Consider the following 14530-nt stretch of genomic DNA (forward strand, 5'->3'; position numbering starts at 1 on the left):
CTCTTAAAAGGCCAAAAGATTTCCGCAACTCAGATTACAGACAGTTGTGATTCACCATATGTGTTAAGAACTATGGAAGAGAAGCCAGTGCTCTTACCTGTTGAGTTCATCTCTCCAGCTTCCAAAGACCTGGGGTTGTGTAACTAGCTTCATATTCTTACTGAAAATGTACTATGTGGATGGGCAAACTAATTCTATTGGTATGTAAGGCTCTTGGAGGGGTGGGGTGGGGTTTGGGCCCTGCTGCCATGTCTCCTCACCCCAGCTGTCCTGGAGTGGGAACTGAAGACAGGTGGGCTGTAGAGACGATGCTGAACATTTGCCAGGTACACCCTCGAGGCTGTGCTGAAAGGCTGCTTTCGCTCCTGCTGCCAACTCCTTGGCTCTGCCAGCAGCTGGAGTTTAAAAAACACCCACACACTTGCCACATTTTGCCTTAGCATTTACTTTTATGCCATATTCTTGGAACTGTCTTCAGCAAAGCTCAACAGGAGATGGCAATGGTGGCAAAGATGCTGGCTCCACCTCCAAGAACAGCTGCTGGAGCTGCCTGGGGAGACTCACACATCAAGAAATCGGGGAGATGCTGTTAGGGTGGGCAGCCGCCTGCAGCCAGCCCAGTATCTCTTGGAACAGGGACTGGGTTGCAGCCCAAGTCTCTCACAGAGGTGCAGGCAGTGCCTGCACCTCTTCCAGGCACTTATCATAGGCCTCCTGATATTCTTCATGGGGCTTCACCATGATCACACAAGTGGGACGCTTGGAGCCAGTGGCTGCACCCAAGTCCTACACAGAAGAGAAGAAAAGCTGTTGGGAATAGGGGTCATAGCCTAACCTGGCCCACAGCCATGTCCCATTGGTAAACATTACATTTAAAAATATTTCAGATGTTTGCCATCACTTAAACTAAGCTCTCAAGCCATGGTTCTCCAAGCCAATATTGAATATTTCCACATGGCCTACAAGAGTATCCCTGTAAGCAGGACAGGGCCTCTGTTATATCAGTCTCTGACACCTTTTACATCTGTTCAAATATTCTTAGAATTCAGAAGATTCCCCTCTTACAGGAAGGCAGCCTACCAGCCATGTGCTATGCACTTTAGTCCCAGCCGAGAATTCCAACACTTGAGAAACTTCCTCAAATAGCCTCCCTAGGGCCAAGATGAGAGTGGGGCAGGGTGGGCATGAGTCCCTTACCGTCTTAGAGGGGATATAGACGTAGGGCAAGTTCTGGTCTTCGCACAGAACTGGAAGATGGCAGTACACCTCAATCGGCAATGTGTCTCCTGCCAAAATCATGATCCTGCAACGAGAGAAACCACCATCAGTTCTACTTTGCTCCCTCTCTTTCCCTTCCAGCCTGACTGTGAGGGCACAGAGATGAATAAGATGCCCCACCCCACCCAAGGACCCTCACACGGCCATGTCTGGCAAATGCATTTTTCTGGGGTCATGATCTCTACTTGATAGCATGTAAATTAAATGCCACCAAATGTGACTAGAGGTATGGGATGAGGTATGGGAGAAATGCCAAGAAACAGGAACTCAGCTCTCCTTACAGTCAGTAATGTTCCAACCAGGAGATGACCCTTGAACTTGAGTGCCATGTGGAGGATCACAGAATGGCAGGTGTGGGGACAGAATAAGGCCAAGGGACTCAGTGCCGATTGCCTTTTGCAGCATATACTAGGAGGGGGTCAGAGAAGAAAGCTGAGAGATTGGCAGGGATCACACCTAAGTGTTTGAGTAACACACAGGCTCTATCTGTCCCAAGAGAGAGCTTGCCAGAGTCCTCAACCATGGTTGTGAGCTATCAGTGGACCAGACCCAGAAGTCCTGAAGATCCACCCAGAAGGAAGAATGTTCTCTAAGGGTGGAGACAAAATCTGTTTCCATACTCCATTTCCATTGGCACAGGGCTGGTCCTCTCTGACTGCTCCTTTGCTGTCCTTCCTTGTGGTTCCTTCTCCTTGCTTTCCTGACTTATTCATGGTGCCAGGTGTCACCTGAAGCTACAGTCCCCATATGCTCTACCAAAACAACCACCTATCTGCCTGTAGGACAGTTAAGCTGAGCATATCCAGGGCATTTCCATGTCAACTCAGGATGCCAGAGGGTAGAGACACTCACTGCCAAGCCTGACCACCTCCCTGGAACCCAAATGGTAGAAGAAAATCAACTCTCACCAGAGTGCATATGTGTGCATACACATGCAAGCACATGTAATAACCATTTGAAATACTTAAAAGGTATCTAAAAACCACACTTAAAAACCTGGTTTTCCTCCACTGTCTGTCTACAGTCACAGACTACAGCCCAAACTAACATGTAAAGTCATGTGTCACCGTCCACTCAAATCCATCAGCCGTAGCTCCTGCCCATCACCTGACTTAGGCCACAACAGCTTCCTAAGTCTGACTTGCCCCTCCTAATTCTTCCCTCAGTGTCACTCCTCAGCTTTCACTCTGCCAGCAGTGGTGGTGCACGCCTTTAATCCCAGCACTTGGGAGGCAGAGGCAGGCGGATTTCTGAGTTCGAGGCCAGCCTGGTCTACAGAGTGAGTGCCAGGACAGCCAGGGCTACACAGAGAAACCCTGTCTCGAAAAACCAAAAAAAAAAAAAAAAAAAAGAGAGAGAGAGAAAAAAAAAAGCTTTCACTCTGTTCTGACAACACTAAACCTACTATCCCTTAGAAAGCCCACGAGGGCTGGAAAGGTGGCACATGGCGACGCACATCTGTGACTCCAGTCCAAGGAGATCTTATACCTTGCCTTCTGGCTTCCAAGGACATCAGTGATGAACCAACATATACATGCAGGCAAAACATTCATACACTTAAAAGGTATAGCACCATACATTATGTGACCAGTATAGTGCCCTGCCCAAGAGCCGACTCTTCTCAGGATTCCACCACCCGCCAGTTAACGTTCACTCATTGTCTTCCTCTGTTTTGAGGCACGGTTTCTATACATAGTCTTGGCTGTCCTGGAGCTCGGAGAGCTCTGCCTTTGTTAGGATCAAAGGCCTAACTCACTACTCTTGGCCTATCATTCTATCCTTTTGGAAGTTTATTTTGAGACCTTTTCATAGCTCACGCTGGCCTTAAACTAGCTATGTTTCCGAAGCTAGCCCTCATTCTCCTCTGGCCTACTTGGGAAAATGTGTCTCTACATACAGGACATTGCCTACAGCCTGAAAAAGTAGTGCCATTCTACAGAGTGAACAAACATGGCTCTAGTTTACACGGGCCAGATTTCTAGTCTCCTCCCTGTCATTTACTGGAAGCTCCATTTACTGGTAGTGAAGGGAGTTGACTGTTTGACTGGTCAGTCAACTTCACCTTTATTGAGGAGGTGGAATTTCTTCTTAACCAATTAAAAACCCAAACTCAGTGGCATAGTTCTTGTCTACCATGCACAAGACCCTAGATTCGATCCCCGGCACTGAAAGAAAAAAAAAAAAAAACCGCACAAAACTTAAAAACCAGCGAAAGACTGGTTCTTACCCTTTCTCGCCCTTGTTGACAAATTTCTGAACTTCCTTCACCCCGCGACGAATCTGCTTCTGCTTCACAGCTACAAAGAGAGAGAAGAATGAGCTTCGTCGACCCCGGTCCGCCCAACCCGCCCGCCCGGCGCCCGCCCGCCTCACCCTTCTTGATGCACTTGTAGAGCTTGCGCGTCAGGCGGCGGGAAGCCAGGGGCTGCGCGATGGGGTTCAGGTTGACCAGCAGCTCTTCGTACGTGCGCTCCTCGCTGCAGCCCTCCGCCTGCGCCTCAGACTCCTCCGGAACAGCCTTTATTTTGGTCATCTTAGCAACTACAACTCAGTACGGGCATAGAGGAACCACGCGGCCGCCGCCTTCGAGATCACTTCCGGGTTATGAAGCGGCCTTGTGACCAATTGGGAAACGAGGTATTCTGCACCGACCAATCTCTAAGTAGATCTCTGGGGGCGGGGTTTTGATATAGGGGCGGGGTTAAAGGTCAATCTAAACTCGGGATTTGGATTTCCACGGCGAAACAGAATTTAGAACTAGGGTTCCAGCGGGGGGCTGGGGGGAGGGCGGGGCTTGAGGGTCGAGAGGCGGGTCCCAAGGGGAAAGAGGCGGGGCCGGAGAAATTGAAGCGGAGCGGAACTAAGGAAATAGTCACGAGTGTGTCCCCCGAGTTCCTGGGCCTTGTGACCCGATACTGCTGGTTAGGTAAAGCCTGGCGCACCGGAAAATTTTTTTATATTTTCTTTTCCCCCTCCTGGATCCTGTTGCTCAAACTATAAACCGCACACCTTTGATCCGAGCAGTGGGGATGCAGGGGCAGGTGGACCCCTTAGTTCTAGGTCAGCCTGGTCTACATAGTGACTTCCTGTGGGCAGTGGTGGCACACGCCTTTAATCCCAGAGGCAGGAGGATTTCTGAGATCGAGGCCAGCCTGGTCTACAGAGTGAGTTCCAGGACAGCCAGGACTACACAGAAAAACCCTCTGTCTCCAAAAAAAAAAAAGAAAAAAAAGAAAAGAGAAGAGAAACTGGGAACAACACCAAACGGGGACTCAGCCTTGTGAGAGTCTGAGAGGGACTAACACTGGTCTACAGTAAGGGCCAGTTTGAAGGGGGATCCTGAGTGCCAGGTGCCAAAACTCAGGCCCACATTGAGATCTGAGTTTTGTGAAGGACAACAGAGAACCCGCCCATCCCTGACTGATAGCCTTGTGACCTGTGAGATAACTGAGTATGATTTCCAGCCACTAAGCCATCACTTGGACAGCAGCAAGAGGACCCAAATATGCCCGATTATTGGATACATTCTCTGAATTGTCAAGAAAGACAGAACCAGGGAAGGGCGTCGGAGGAAGGAGCACTGGGCAGCCTAGTAAAGATTGTAATAATCCCTCTTTTTATCACCTTATAGGAGCACTGAGCAAGTCTCAGTAAGCGATTACTAAATACTGGGGGAAACCAAGTATTTAGACAGTAAATGCTTAACACTTGCCACCTGATCTGAACCTGAGGGAGACCTAGTTTAGGAGAACAGATGGGGTGACTTCTGAGACTCACCTTTGTCTTCTGATGTTAGGGCTGCCGAGGATTCAGATACCCATAAATTGTGGTGGCAGAGAAAGGTGGTCCCTCCACTGCCCAAGCTTTGATGGTCCCAGTCTTCCATCTTCACTAGAGCCGGGGTCTGGCAGCTTCTGTCCTAATCCACTACCTTGCTTACACCGCCACCTTCTGGAAAGCCATGGAATTGCCGCTAGCTGTGGCTGGCATTGCTCTGTTTGCAGAGTGGACACAATCGTCCGTGGATTTTGTTTTCTGTGTGGCATTAGTTACCAAAGGTCCAACTTAATCCAAAAGTACTAAATAGAAATTTCATAGATATATGGTTAATAAGGTTTAAATATGGCAGAAGCCATCTAGGAAAGGTTATGGCAAGCAAATGAGTTTCCTGGAGATGGCCCACTGTTCTGCATGGTTGTGATGGCCAGAGAGGCACAGCCCCAGAAACTTCCTCTGAGGATTGCCTCTCATTGCTGATCTGCCTTTCCTGCCACTGTCACATAGCTTAATGATTCCTGGGCATCAGCCAACTCTTTTGGGCAAATTTCCTGCAGATCAACATGAAGATAAACTTTCATGAATTAATGCTGTTTAGAGGAATTAATGACTTTACAGAGTTGCTGATTTGATTCAAACCATTTTAGGGAAAAAGTTTAAGGAAATTTTTTGGGTTTTTTTTTTTTTTTTTTTTTTTTTTTTTTTTTTTTTTTTTTGGTTTTTCGAGACAGGGTTTCTCTGTGTAGTCCTGGCTGTCCTGGAACTCACTCTGTAGACCAGGCTGGCTTTGAACTCAGAAATCCGCCTGCCTCTGCCTCCCAAGTGCTGGGATTAAAGGTGTGCGCCACCACCACCTGGCAAGGAAATGATTTTTAATTTTAATTGTTTTACCAGAAAGGTGTAATAAAGTTAGAATCAAGAGTAAAATGTGCCCCCTCCTCATAGAATAGTAAGTAAAGGCTGTATAATAAGGAATAGTGTGGTGAGCTTTCATGTATTGCACTAAGAAGAGAAACAGGCTTGGGACAAATCTGTGATCAAGGAAAAACATTCATTCTAGGTCAGGTCTGAGATGAAGCCACAGGTGTGCAGTATGATAAAGTGAGGCCTTGTGACACTGTTGCTGTGAACTTACAAGGCATGAGCTTATGGAATGAAACACTGCTTTGAACTTACTATGAACATCTTTCCGTAATTCCCCCTTTGTGTAACATTTTATCTATGAGGTAATTTTATAAAGAACCTTTGTCTAAGAAGGTATAAGTTGTTGGGTGGTGGTGGCGCACGCCTTTAATGGCAGCACTTGAGAGGCAGAGGCAGGCGGATTTCTGAGTTCGAGGCCAGCCTGGTCTACAGAGTGAATTCGAGGACATCTGGGGCTACACAGAGAAACCCTGTCTCGAAAAAACCAAAAAAAAAAAAAAAGAAGAAGAAGAAGAAGGTATAAGTTGCCAGAGAGAAGGAATGAACTGTGGCTTTTGGGGCTCTGCTCCCTCCACCAAATATATATACATATATGTATATATGCCTGTCTATATGTATGTTTAATATGTATATATGTATGTGCATACATATGAATATAGGTATATGTTTCTGTGAACAGACACCATGACCAAGGCAACTTTTTTTTTTCATAAGCAATTCATGGTTTTAAAAAAAGATTTTGTGTATATGAGTACCCTGTAGCTATCTTCAGATACACCAGAAGAGGGCATCAGATCCCATACAGATGGTTGTGAGCCACCATGTAGTTGCTGGGAATTGAACTCAGGACTTCTGGAAGAGCAGTCAGTGGTCTTTATCTCCTGAGCCATCTCTTCAGACCTCAAAGGCAGCTCTTATAAGGACAACATTTAATTGGGGCTGGCTTACAGGTTCAGAGGTTCAGTCCATTATCATCAAGGCAGGAGCATGGCAGCATCCAGGCTGGCCTCGAACTCAGAAATAACACCTGCCTCTGCCTCCCAAGTGCTGGGATTAAAGGTGTGCACTGCCACTGCACGATTTAGGATGAGGGTCTTAAAGCACACACACACAGTGACATACCTACTCCAACAAGGCCAGGCCTTCTAATAGTGCCACTCCCTGGGCCAAGTCTGTACAAACCATCACAGTGTTCATGTCTCAATGTGCCTATTTTATCAATTAAAGTTTTCAGGCTGGTGTAAAAGTACTTTTTATCTGCCTGAGTAGTTGTCATCTCCAAGGTTCACTGCCTCAGGCCCCAGAGGAAGGCGTCAATGCCCCAGGAACTGGAATTGCAGCTGATGATTGTGAGCCATCGTGTGAATGCTGGGAACAGATCCCAGGTCTTCTGCATGAGTGCTAAATGTTCTTCATTCCTGAGCAATCTCTATAGCCCAAAATAAGTCTTTAAAAACATAAGGGGTTGGGGATTTAGCTCAGTGGTAGAGCACTTGCCTAGCAAGTGCAAGGCCCTGGGTTTGGTCCTCAGCTTTGAAACAAACAAACAAACAAACAAAAACCATAAAAATCACAGAGTAAGAGGCAGCCATGTGGCTCAGGAGGTGAAGGCGCTTGCTACCAAGCCTGAGGACCAGAGCTTGATCGCCATCTTGTCCAGTTGGCGTCTGACTTCCACATGCACACCGTGGCACTCAAGTGTGGTCCTTCACAAAAGAAGTAAGTATAATGTTTTTAAAAATATACAAGGTGCCAGGCAGTGTTGGCCTTTAAAATCTCAGCACTCAAGATGAAAGCAGATGCAAGCAGAGTTCTGTGAATTTGAGGCCAGCCTGGTCTACACAGAGAAAACCTTTCTTGAAAAACCAAAAACTAAACCAAACAAACAAACAACGCCCCCCCAAACAAACAAGCAAAACAAAACAAAACAAAAACTCTCCTCTGTAGCAGGTAGCAGATTTTAAAAATCTATTTTTAAAAAAAAAAAAGATTTATTCATTTTATAGTTATGAATATTTTGCCTGCGTGTATGTCTGTACACCATGTGTGTGTCTAGCACTCATGGAGGCCAGAAGTGAGAGTTGGAACTGGAAATGGCTGTGAGGGGTTGGGGATTTAGCTCAGTGGTAGAGCACTTGCCTAGCAAGCGCAAGGCCCTGGGTTGGGTCCTCAGCTCTGAAAAAAAAAAAAAAAAAATGGCTGTGAACCACCATGTGGGTTCTAAGAACTGAACCTGGGTACTCTGCAAGAGCAGCCAGTGCTCTTAACAACAGAGTCGTCTATCCAGCCCACCCCTAAGTAAATCTTTAAAAAAAGAAAGAGGGGAAAAAAAAATCAAGATGGGGTTGAGCTGGGTCAGTAGACTGCCTGCTTGCATGGACAAGTTCATTTCCCAAAAAAACAAAACAAAACAAAGGTGGGTATGGTGACTTGCGCCTGTAATCCTAGAAACAGGAGGATCTGGGTTCAGAGTCATTCTTGGCTACATTAGGAGGTGGCAAAGTGACAGTGTTTTATTTTGCTCCTTAAACCAGGCCCTGCCTTCCCAGTGGAGAAGCAGTCTGACTAGATCCCAGAAGGGTGTAGAAACAGAAGGAAGCTTCAGTCAGCCTCCAGAATTCAAGAAGCAGGACACAGGTTCTGACAGTTTTCTTGTGTTAACTGGAGACTTGAGTGTCCCCGGACCGACACCACAAATCCTCCCACTTTCTTGCACCTTCTCCTTGCCGCTTGCTGGGCTTGGGAGCTTTGGCTTGCTCGGTGACTCTGCAGGGATGTGCTAACTCGCTTTGTTTTTCCCTCTGTTGTGCAGGGAGGAGGGACAGGCCCTGGGTTGTCCTGTCCCCGCCTCTTCCGGTTTCTGGGCTTGGTGGTGGAAGGGCAGCACTGGTGTTGTCTATGGACTCTGGCTTTCACAGTGCTGGTCTACAGGGTGAGGGAGGACCCAGAGGCCTCCCGGGTATGATCAGAGCAAAAAGACTTTGCTCTGGAGCAGCTGGGGGACAACGGCTCGGGAGGCTGCTGCCTTTACTTATTTGGCCTCCTTTTTGTCCCCTTTGCTGAGTTTTGTCAAAGAGAGTTGGACTTTGTTTTTGAAACAAAGCATCTCTTTCTCTTTTAAAGATTTATTTTTGTCAGGCCTAGAAGGAACTCCAATTCTCCAAACTCCAAAAGGGAAAAAAGGCAGTCCAAATATCCAGAAATAAGCTCAACCAGGAGCCTAGATAAAAGCAAGCATTCGACAGGAACTTGTGAAACCGGTTCTCACTCGCCAAAAGGAATCATTTCACTTACCTGTGGAGGAAGGGTCATATGGCTGCATGGGGAAGCACAAGCTGTGCCACTGGCCTTCAGACTCCGTGGGTATCACAAGCACTTGCTACATTTCAAAGTACACTGTATCTGTCTTCAGACACACCAGAAGAGGCCACTGGATCCCATTACTGATGGTTGTGAGCCACCATGTGGTTGCTGGGAATTGAACTCAGGACCTCTGGAAGAGCAGTGCTCTTAACCACGAAACGATGTCTTCTAACCCAAGAAATGAACCATCTTTTTACTCTTCTGTAGTTGCAAGAAGCTGGCACCAGAGGAATAGGAGAAGCCATAATGCTGGGATGGCAAGGCATTCAGGAGTGCTACACCTGGGGTATCATGGTTGGTTTCCTCCTTTCCTGTGCCTTCCCTGCCCTCTGCACTGGGGATGGCTAGCCTGCCCCAGTCCCTCCCTCTGCTGTGTGGTTCCTGCCCCAGTGTAACTGTACCCTCTGCATCAGTGTGTAGAGTTGGGGTCATTAGTATATGCAGAGTTCTGGCCAGCTCACTCTCCCCAAAGATCCATCCCCTCCTTTCCATGCCCCTCTGGAACTGTCACTCTAGCTGTGTGTGTGCTGACTTCTGGTTTGTGCTCTGTCTGAACCCCATGTCAGAACATGGAAGCCAGTCCCTGTTTTCCTGCCGTCCCACACAGATCCATCCATCCCTGTGTGCACCTGGGAGAATGATGATCTGTCTTCTCAGCTTGGAGCCTCTGCTCCATGGTTTCCTCTCCCTGTACCCCTTCTTATTTATCATGGTTTAGACAACTTCTTCAGAATGCTGCCTGGATCTCTCCTCCTATTGGAGTGGGTGAGTATTGCCTTCCCCATTTGCTTGGTTTCTGCTGTTTTTTCAAAATGCCTCATTCTCTCTGGTGGCCTGTTGTGGCATTACATAAGACAGGTGCTTGGAGCCATGCCTTGAAGGCTGACAGACTGGAAACTTTCCTTTAGTTTCTTTGCTTGTTTTTATCTATCTTGTGGTGTGTATACAAGTGGACACATGCGTGTAGGGCCAGCGGTCAACACTGGGTGTCCTCTACCGATTTCCACGTACTGTTTCAGCTAAACTGGCTGGATATCAAGCCCCAAGAGTCTCCTTTCTCTGCCAGTTTGCAAGCATGTACAGCTGTACCTGGCTTTTTTGTTTTGTTTTTGTTTTGTCTGTAAGATTTATTTCTTTTTATGTGCATTTGGTGTCCGGAGTGACACCTGAGTGAGGGTGTCAGATCTTCTGGGACTGAGGTTACAGGCAGTTGTGAGCTGCATGTTGGTGCTGGGAACTGAATCTGGGTCCTCTGGAAGAACAGCCAGTGCTCTTAACCACTGAGCCATCTGTTCTTGGCTTTTATGTAGAGATGTTTTGTCTTTGTTGTTTTGTTTTCAAAACAGGGTCTCACTGTGAACCCCTGGGCTGATCGAGAACTTGCTATTTAGCCCCAGTTGGTCTCAGAGCTCAGAGTAGTCTGCCTCTTGCCTTGGCTGCCTTGTGCAGCTACACTGGAGATTTGAACGTAGGTCCTCACACTTACACAATAAATTACCCACTGAACCATCGCCCCAGTTTCAACGCCCCTTTATTGAAAGGCCACTGTGATATGCTGGGTTTCCTTCTTCCTGGTCCCTTGCAATAGTGGGAGGAAGTGGTAGGGAAGATGCACAATATCTTCCATGTGTCTTAGGCAGGCCTCAAATTGGACTTGTAGCAGAGGATGATCTTGAACTTCTAACCCTCTTGACTCCCTCTCTAGAGTGCTAGGATTAAAGACTTGCTCACTTGTGCAGTGCTGGGGATTGAACCCAAGGCTTTCCATAAGCTAGGTGCGTTTCGTCCCAGCTGAGCTACATCTCCAGCCCAAGGTCCTTAGCATACTCTTTGAGGGCCACAGTGTAACCCTCAGAAGGAGGAGAAAGTAGGTAGGTGAAATCTAAAGCAGAATACTCTGTGATATAGAGACGCAATCTAGCCCTTGTGAGTTCTGGGAAATAAACAGATGGAAGCTGGAGTGGAGAGCAGTTATGGGATATGGCCGGGTCAGACATGTTGGGCTTCATAAAGCAGATGGGCTGATCACTTAGGAAAAAGGCCCATCCTCAGTGCCACATACACTATGTGTTCATATAGCTCCTACCAAGTCCAACCTGGATGGGAGGCAACCCAGGTCACACAACAGGGGATTCTGGCTAGAGGGACCACCGATGTTTGGAGGCCCCAGCTAACTCTCTCCTTATTGTCACTTCAAGTCAGGGTGAGAACTTCTTCCTCAGAATGCTAGGAAGCCAGCCATCTGGAGTCTTCACACAGAGTATTGACAAGACAATCTTTTCACAGAGATTCCTCTGGATGGAGTTTGGTATGTGTACTGAGGGGAGGGGAGTTCCAAAACAGTGGGCACAGTGCAGAGTGACAGGTGATGGCAGCAGAGGGACTGAAGAGTTTCTGTCAATGGAATCAACTTGTAGATTAACTTAAAACAAACAACAGACAAAACTCAAACACAGAGAAGGTGAGAAAAATTAATATAATTCATGGGCTGGGGATATTGTTAGCATGCAGGGAGCCCTGCATACATTTCTAGCCCTGCATACACTGGTGGTGTCTGTTATACCAGCACTTACATTAGGAGTTAATGGTTATTCTGTCCCTAAACAAAAAGTTGAGACTGGCCTAGGTTATAGAGACTTTGTCTGGGGCTGAGGTGACTAGAGAATGTACTTGAACCCACAGCCTTGAGAGTGTTAGACAAGTGCATTACTCCTGAGCTACTCACCCAGCTCTGGACTGGAGATTGTACACATTATATACATAGATTGGTGAGTAGCATGAATCCTCAAATCCTTCTAGGGGTTGTTGGGGTACCTGGCTCAGTTAACTGAGTACATACTGCCTGCCAGATGGGTAATTGTCTGTAACCTTGGCTCTAGGGGATCTGGTGCCCTCTCCTGGACTCCACTGGCACTTAATTTGTGTGTACTCCCACCCATATACACATGATAATTTTTTAAAGACTCCATTAGTTTTGCTGGGAATGGTAGCTCCTAAATTTAGTCTCAGCATTGAGGAGGCAGACGCAGGGGGGTTTCTGTAAGTTGGAGACTAGATTGTTCTACATAGCATATTTCAGGCCACCAAGGGCTATATAGTAGAACCCCCCAGTCTCGAAAAACAAATCCAAAGATCATTTTATGTGTATGAATGGTTTGCCTGCATGTGTGCATGTGTGTTGCATGCGTACCTGGTGCTATCAGAGTGCAGAAGAGAACACCAGATCCTTTGGAATTAGAGTTAAAGATGCTGGCAACCAAATCCAGGTCCTCTGTAAGAGCAGCAAGTGCTTTTAACTGACGAGCTATCTCTTTAGCCCCTTAAAGATAAACCTGAAGCCAGGTATGGTGGCATAAGCCTTTTGTTCGAGAACCAGGAAGGGCAAAGCCTTATACATTTGAGACTACCCTGGTCTACATAGCAAATCCCAGGCCAACCAGGAATACATAGTGAGTCTCTCACCACATTACAAAAATTTCTCCCTCTCCCTCTCTTTTTCAAGACAGAGTTTCTCTGTGTAGCCCTAGCTATCCTGGAATTCGATCTGCAGACAAGGCTGACCTTGAACTCATTGAGATCTGTCTGTCTCTGTCTCTGCCTCCTAAGATCAAAGGTGTGTGCCTGTTAAGGATCTCTTTATGATAGGAAAAAAAGCCCTTTCTCAAGATCCATAACTTGGACCCAATAACAAGAATGGGAGTATTTGTGTGATTGACTTCCAGAGAGCCTGTTGCCATCAGAAAGCCCCTTGCAAGTAACACAATGACATTCTGTGCCGAGACCCTCACTTTCTTGATTCTTTCAAGACATTGTTTCATTTGAATCTCAGTATACTTTAACTGGAGGCAAAGTGTAGTGGCATGAGTCCCTGGTCCTGGAATTCAAGAAGTGGAGGCTGTAGGATTAGAATTCAAAGTCATCAATGGCTACATGTCAATCAAGTTTGAAAATAGCTTAGGCTACATGAGATCCTGCTGAAGGAGGAAGAGGAGGAGGAAGAGGAAGAAAAGAATAATGTAAACTAATTATAATGAGATCTAATTAGATCAAAGTATTCAGAATACCTAGTCGGGCTACAATTTTAGTTGTATTAATTCAGTGTTCTGCTGTATAAAATATGAGTAGCTGTAATATAAATATTTATATATGTATGTACAGAAATATGTACATGACCGGGCAGTGGTGGCGCATGCCTTTAATCCCAGCACTTGGGAGGCAGAGGCAGGCGGATTTCTGAGTTTGAGGCCAGCCTGGTCTAGAGTGAGTTCCAGGACAGCTAGGACTACACAGAGAAACACTGTCTTGAAAAATAAAACAAAAAATATGTACATGTATGTACATATATAAACATATCTATTTCTATTGGGAGCTGAGGAGACGGTTCAGTGATTACGGGCATTTGTTGCTTTTCCAGAAGATCCAGATTCACTGCCCAGCACTTGTACGGTGGCTCACAATCTATTTCAGCATCTATTTCAGCAGTTCTGACACCTTTCAATGCATATACTAACAAGAGGGCAAAACAAGCCAAGAATAGATAAAATTTAAAAATGTCTTAAAAAGTTTAATTTTCCATTTTTTAAATTTATTTTATGTATATGAGTACACCATTGCTTTCTACAGACACATGAGAAGAGGGTATCAGATCCCATTACAGATGGCTGTGAGCCACCATGTGGTTGCTGCGAATTGAACTCAGGACCTCTGGAAGAGCAGTCAGTGCTCTTAATCAATGAGCCATCTCTCCAGCCCCTTTCCATTGTTTTTAATTATGTTTAGGTGTGCGGATCTGCATGTAAGTATGTACAAGTGAGTTTAAGTCTTCAGAGGTAAAAAAAAAAAAAAAAGAGAGAGAGATAGAACTAGAAAAAATAACAAAAGAAAAAAAACCACAAGTCCTCAGAGGTTAGATGCTTAGGACCCCCTGGAGCTGGTGTTAAATATAGTTACCAGGCAGAAAATGTGGGTGTTGGGAGCCAACTAAATCCTCTGGAAGAGCAGCAAGTGATTTTAACCCCTGAGCCATCTTCCTTGCTCTGCAAAACGTGCTTTTGAGGTGCTAATAATTGCAGTATCCATTTTTATGAACTGTGGAACACTTCCCCAAAGATTTCAGAAGTCATGTCATTGGGAGTATTCCTGAACAGTGCTAATGAATCCTGTGGGTAAGTGATGATGTGTGCCCCCA

General features: G+C 46.3%; 1 protein-coding gene across 1 annotated transcript; it reads right to left on the bottom strand.

Moving 5' to 3' along the window:
- Positions 1–425: 425 nt before the first annotated feature.
- Positions 426–3882, bottom strand: Nhp2 (NHP2 ribonucleoprotein). Its single transcript, XM_034506413.2, has 4 exons — positions 3652–3882; positions 3506–3575; positions 1198–1303; positions 426–786 (listed from the first exon to the last, which is right to left on the bottom strand). Exons 1-4 carry the CDS (start codon positions 3809–3811, stop codon positions 661–663), a joined length of 462 nt encoding a protein of 153 aa, XP_034362304.1. The 5' UTR covers positions 3812–3882; the 3' UTR covers positions 426–660.
- Positions 3883–14530: the final 10648 nt, after the last annotated feature.

This window comes from Arvicanthis niloticus, chromosome 6 (genome assembly GCF_011762505.2).
Source record: "Arvicanthis niloticus isolate mArvNil1 chromosome 6, mArvNil1.pat.X, whole genome shotgun sequence".
Taxonomy (NCBI): domain Eukaryota; kingdom Metazoa; phylum Chordata; class Mammalia; order Rodentia; family Muridae; genus Arvicanthis; species Arvicanthis niloticus.